At 36.2% G+C, this 6,048-nt stretch overlaps 1 protein-coding gene across 1 annotated transcript; it reads left to right on the top strand.

Moving 5' to 3' along the window:
• Positions 1 to 4,865: 4,865 nt before the first annotated feature.
• Or5m11 (olfactory receptor family 5 subfamily M member 11) lies at positions 4,866 to 5,840 on the top strand. Its single transcript, NM_001000300.1, is given in 1 exon segment — positions 4,866 to 5,840. A coding segment is annotated over 1 exon segment (975 nt).
• The last annotated feature ends 208 nt before the right edge of the window (positions 5,841 to 6,048 follow it).

The raw sequence follows: 6,048 nt of genomic DNA on the forward strand, positions 1-6,048 counted from the left end.
TATAAACTTTTCATAAACACACACGTATATATCTTTCTAGATTTTTCATCCTTTCAGGTACATTTCAATTTCAATGAGTATAGATAGTGAAATAGAATTTCCCCATGTACCATTGGTTCTATGATTAATGATTTTATTTAATGAGAAATTTGTTAATATATTTTGTCTACCTGATGTGAAAATGAATTGAAAATAGTTACAGTATTATTGAAGTTCTATTAAAGATAGTGATTTACTTTTGATTAAACTATGTAACTATTAAAGAAAGTTACATATCCTTCATTCCTATCCCAAAGAAGGAAATCTCCCTGTATATAAAGCTATCAATGTCTCCTCACAGAAGAATTAATCCAGTTAGGAAGGTCAATGATCACCAGGGACAGGAGACCCTAGAAAAGTGAAATCATCTTAACCAATACATTATCAATGAGATAATGTATTTTTCCTTTCTAGAATTCCTTGCCCCTACCTTAGTCCTTACAATTGTCTAAGAGGTCCTTTTGAGTATGAACCTCTTTCTGAGTTCTAAGAAAAATATGTCTTTTCCTTACTCATTTCCTATGTCATTTTATTGTAGATACTGGATAGAGGAAAAGAATTTTTTTCTGTTATTACAGGGTTTCTTCCTTTTTCTTTAGAGCTCCACACCCTATTCTATGGCTGCTTATGCACCATGTGGCTAACCTACATGTTAGATTAACTAATATGGCATGTTTTTCTTCTATACTCTTTTACTCTTCTCTTCCAGGTAGCTAATGGGATTTATATATTACCTGCCCTAGGGATTTTCTGTCAAAATTTTATCAAATTGATCACAAGCTTTCATTTGAGTCTATTCTTATATGCTATAATTTATGAGATTAAAAACTGCAAGGGAAAGCAGTCCCCATTTACTCTGGTATCATACGGAAACTTTTGTGGCACTCCACATTATTTCTAGGAGCAGACTATGTTTGTGCATTAGGAGATACATGTATTGTAGAATTGTTTTAGTTGACATTACTTAGCTTAAATGTTAGAAATGTATTTTTATATTTATTTGTTATATTATAAATGGAGGATAATATCTCCACAAATATGTGGAAATATATTTATTCTATTTTTTGCTATTTTATTTATTTACATTTCAAATATTATCCACCTCCCCCGTTTCCCCTCCGCAAACCTATCACAACCCTCTTAGCCCCTGCTTCTATTAGGGTGCTTCCCTACCCAACCTCCTACCCACCTACTCCTTCCTCAGCACCCTAATATTCCCCTACACTGGGGCATCTAGTCTTCACAGAACTAAGGGCCTCTCTTCCATTGATTCCGGACAATGCAATCCTCTCCTAAATTGCAGCTGGAGCCATGGGTCCCTCCGTGTGTACTCCTCTTGGTATAGTCCTTGAGAACTTTGGGGGAGGGGTCTGGTTGGTTGGTATTGTTGTTCTTTCTATGGGGCTACAAACCCCTTCAGCTCCTTCAGTCCTTCCCCAAACTCCTCCATTGGGGTCCCAGTGCTCAGTCTGATGGTTGGTTGTGAGCATCCATATCTGTATTAGTCAGGCTCTGGCAAATCCTCTCAAGGAACAGCTATGTCAAACTTCTGTAAGCAACCACTTTGTGACATCAGCAATAGTGTCTGGGTTTGGTGTCTGCAGATGGGATGGATCCCCATGTGGGTCAGTCTCTGGATGGCCTTTCCTTCAATCTCTGCTCCGCTTTGTCCCTGCATTTCCTTTAGATAGGAGCAATTCTGGCTTAATATTGGTCACCTCATCCCTCAACTATGGGCGTGCCTAACCTCTGGAAATGGTCTCTGCAGGTTCTCTCTCTCCTTTGGTATTTCAACTAATGTCATCCCTGTCGGATCCTGGGAGTCTCTTGTTTTTCTGGCATCTGGGACTTTCTAGTATTCCCCAAGCCCACGGCTACATACCTGTTCAATTTCCTGATCCTCTGTACATCTCTCCCTTCTCCTCCTAAACTTGATTCTGTCTCACTATTTCCCTCTCCCTCCTCTCTCCCTCTGGGGCCCTTCCTCCCTCTACCTCCCGCGATTATTTTGTTCTTTTCCTCTTCTAAGTAGGACTGAAGCACTCACACATTGGTCTTCCTTCTTCTTGTGCTTTATATGGACTGTAAATTGTATCATGGATATCCTGAGCCTTTTGCCCAATATCTCTTTATTAGTGAGTCCATGTCATGTGTGTTCCTTTGTGACTGAGTAACCTCACTCAGGATGATATTTTCCAGTCCCATACATTTGCCTGAGAATTTCAAGAAGTCATTGTTTTTAATAGCTGAGTAATGTTCCATTGTGTAAATGTGCCACATTTTCTGTGTCCATTCTGGTGTTGAGGGAAACCTGGGTTGTTTCCAGCTTTTGGCTATTATTGCCTTATTCATCAAGGAAATGCAAATCAAAATGATCCTGTGATTACATCTCACACCAGTCAGAATGGCTAGGATCAAAAACTCAGGTGACAGCAGATGCTGGCAAGGATCGGGAGGAAGAGGAACAGACCTCTATTGCTAGTGGGATTGGTTACTGGTACAACCTCTATGGAAATAAGTCTGATGGCACCTCAGAAAATTGGACCTAGTGCTACCTGATGACTCACCTATTGCACTATACCCGAAAGATGCTCCAACATATAACAAGGACACATGCTCCACTATGTTCACAGCAACCTTATGTATAATGGCCAGAAGCTGGAAACAATCCAGATGTATTCATTCTTACTTTGTTCCTCTATTTATCTTTTACATTCATGTGTTGCCTGATAAATTAAATGTTGTCAAATTCCATTCATGTTATGTTGTCCATAAAAGATAAATTCTTCATATCTAAGCCTAACACATTAAACCAGTGGTTATCAACATGTATGTTAACAAACTTCTTGGGGAAAAACAATTCTTTCATAGAGGTCACATATCAGATATCCTGTATATGACACTATGATTCACTGTAGTAGAAGACTTTATGAACAAGCAACAAAAATACTTTATGATTAGGGGTCATCATATCATGAGGAACTGTATTAAAGAGTCACAACTTTAGAAAAGTTGAGAATTGCTACATTAAATTAATTCTACTATAACTCTATGATAGTCTTTTCAAATAATGATTTAGCTCAGTTAATTTTTTAATTTAATAACTTAGCTCCAGCTATTTTTGAAAATGTTTGTATAACACACATTGCAGTTGAGAGAAATCTCAGAAACACCAAAGTCCATGAATCATGTCGTAATGCTATACCATGATTAAATATTCAACTCATCTTCTTGAAAGAAATACTGATTTATCATATAAAAAACTCCCTTAAGTGTAAATTCTTGAGCAACTGAAACAATTGGCAGAGGGTGATTGCAAGGTGATATAATTCCCTGGGTTATGATGTGTATTCATGTGTATCCATACTAATTATTATATTTCTTTAATTAATTCTTTGGGGGTATGTCAAAAGATAATTTTGGAGATGAAAACTCAAGGTTATAAATTGTATATAGAAACTTTTCAGCAGCTTCTTGCTTGGGTTGCTAGGGTGTCAGAGAAAATTTTCCTGTGCAAGGTAGGAATGAATTATCACATTCTTATTCACAACTTTGCTTTTATATCATTTTGGATATTTATTACTAGCAATAAGTTATCAGTAAAGTAATGTTAATGTTAGTTAAAAGTTATATTTAGTTGAAATATGTATTGGGCATTTAGATTAGTCATAAAATATAAAAATTTTATTTGAGTTATGCACTTATAATAACTATCTTAATTCACAAGTCATAGTTTAAGAATTTACTCACAAAATTATATACTAAATAAGTATGTGAGAAGAAACACTCGAATTACTCATCACAGTAATATTTAATAATTTCTGTTAAAAAAGTACACAAACATGCACTTCTTTCTTAGTGCCCATAAAATATCCCTATCAAGTTATCACAAAATAAAAAAACATAAATTAGAATTTTATTCTTTCATATATATAAAAATCTACTGCCGAAATTCAAAAGTCTTTTCATTAAGTGATTAGAATAGATTATTATTTATATGGCAATTTTTTTGGTCTAGCCAATGTTTATAACATAAATGTCTAGAGTTCAATATACTATCCTACAAATGGAGTAACTTCTTCCTTCCCTATGATAAATTCTATCAAAGAACAAATTATTTCAATTCGCTATGCTGAAATAAGCTGTGAATTTAATTGAATACTAAGCTTTCCAAAAAAATGCTTTTCCACACAGATTATTTAAGTTGTAAGTATTTCCACATTTACACAACATCACTAAACCATCCAGGATTTCTTTGCATTGGCAAAAATTCCTCCTTCCGTGAAATCTTTTGCTTAAATTTTACTCATAAATCAGAGTATAAATATATGCTGAATGTTCATGGTATAATATTTAACAGGACCATGATCTTACAACTAGAATACTAATACAAAAACTGGACAGGAATACATAGGTGTATGGGATGTCCTAGAAACATGAAATTAAAGAGACTGTATCAGATTCATATATGAAGGAAGTCTGTCTGAGTTACCTCACAAAGAAAATTAAATATTGTTAATTTTGTAGAACAGATAGTTTGGGAAGCAAAAGAAGTTCAGAGAGATAGGACAGATGCAGCAAAAATTCACTCCTAGATGTATGGATTCATACAGAATTCATAGTTGTATACAGCACAATCCAGAGGAATGAAAAGCAAAGTAAAGGGGGTCGTTGAAGAAATATAAAGAGGATTACTATATAATTTGCTTTAGATGTCATATTTTTCAGAAAACAGGATTTAAGCAAAGCATGATTTTAAGTATCATCTTTCATCTCCATATCTTCCTTGTTTCTGCAACTTGATGCAGAGACCCAGATCTCAGGAGATGCTCCTCACAAACAGCACTAAAATCACAGAATTCATTTTACTGGGGCTCACAGATCGCACAGAACTCCAGCCTCTCCTCTTTGTGCTGTTTCTGTTTGTTTACCTTGTCACTGTCTTAGGCAACATGGGCATGATGGCCCTGATCAGACTGGACTCCCGCCTTCACAAGCCTATGTACTTCTTTCTCAGTAACTTGGCATTTGTGGATTTGTGTTACACCTCAACGGCCACCCCACAGATGTTGAGCAATTTCTTATCAGACAAGAAGACAATTTCCTTCATTGGCTGCTTTATCCAGTGCTACTTTTTCATTGCCCTTCTCCTCACAGAGTTTTACATACTGGCAGCCATGGCTTATGACCGCTATGTGGCCATATGCAATCCTCTTCGTTACAGTGTGAAAATGTCCAGGCGAGTCTGCATCTGCTTGGCCATGTGTCCTTATGCCTATGGTTTCTCAGATGGACTACTCCAAGCCATCTTGACCTTCAGAATGACCTTCTGTAAATCCAATGTCATCAACCACTTCTACTGTGCTGACCCACCACTCATTAAGCTGTCTTGCTCTGATACTTACATTAAAGAATATGCTATGTTAATATCAGCTGGTTTTAATCTCTCCAACTCCCTCACATTAATCCTGGTGTCCTATGCCTTCATTATTGCTGCCATTTTAAGGATCAAATCAGCTGAGGGAAGGCACAAGGCATTCTCTACCTGTGGTTCCCACATGATGGCTGTTACATTTTTTTATGGGACTCTCTTCTGCATGTATGTGAGACCACCCACTGACAAGACTGTTGAGGAGTCCAAAATAATAGCCGTCTTCTACACCTTTGTGAGTCCACTGCTGAATCCATTGATCTACAGTCTGAGGAATAAAGACGTAAAGCAGGCCTTGAAAACAATACTCGGGCAAAAAGTTATCAGGACAGCGTTGTTTCTTCCTCCATTCAATAAACGACAACAATAGTTTCCTGACAAAAATATGAGTTTTGATCATTTTTTATATTCTCTGTGGCCATATATTTTATATCCTAATTAAATGCTCTCCTTGTTTAAATAAATTATCTAGTCTAATTTTTGTCCTGATTTGTAACCTGTACCATGGACCAATAATATTTAATTTTCACAGTTTGATTAGATTAAAAATCACTAGGAGACATATCTTTTTCTCTTGT

The sequence above is a fragment of the Rattus norvegicus genome, chromosome 3, assembly GCF_021556685.1.
Source record: "Rattus norvegicus strain SHRSP/BbbUtx chromosome 3, alternate assembly SHRSP_T2T, whole genome shotgun sequence".
NCBI classification, from domain to species: Eukaryota; Metazoa; Chordata; class Mammalia; order Rodentia; family Muridae; genus Rattus; species Rattus norvegicus.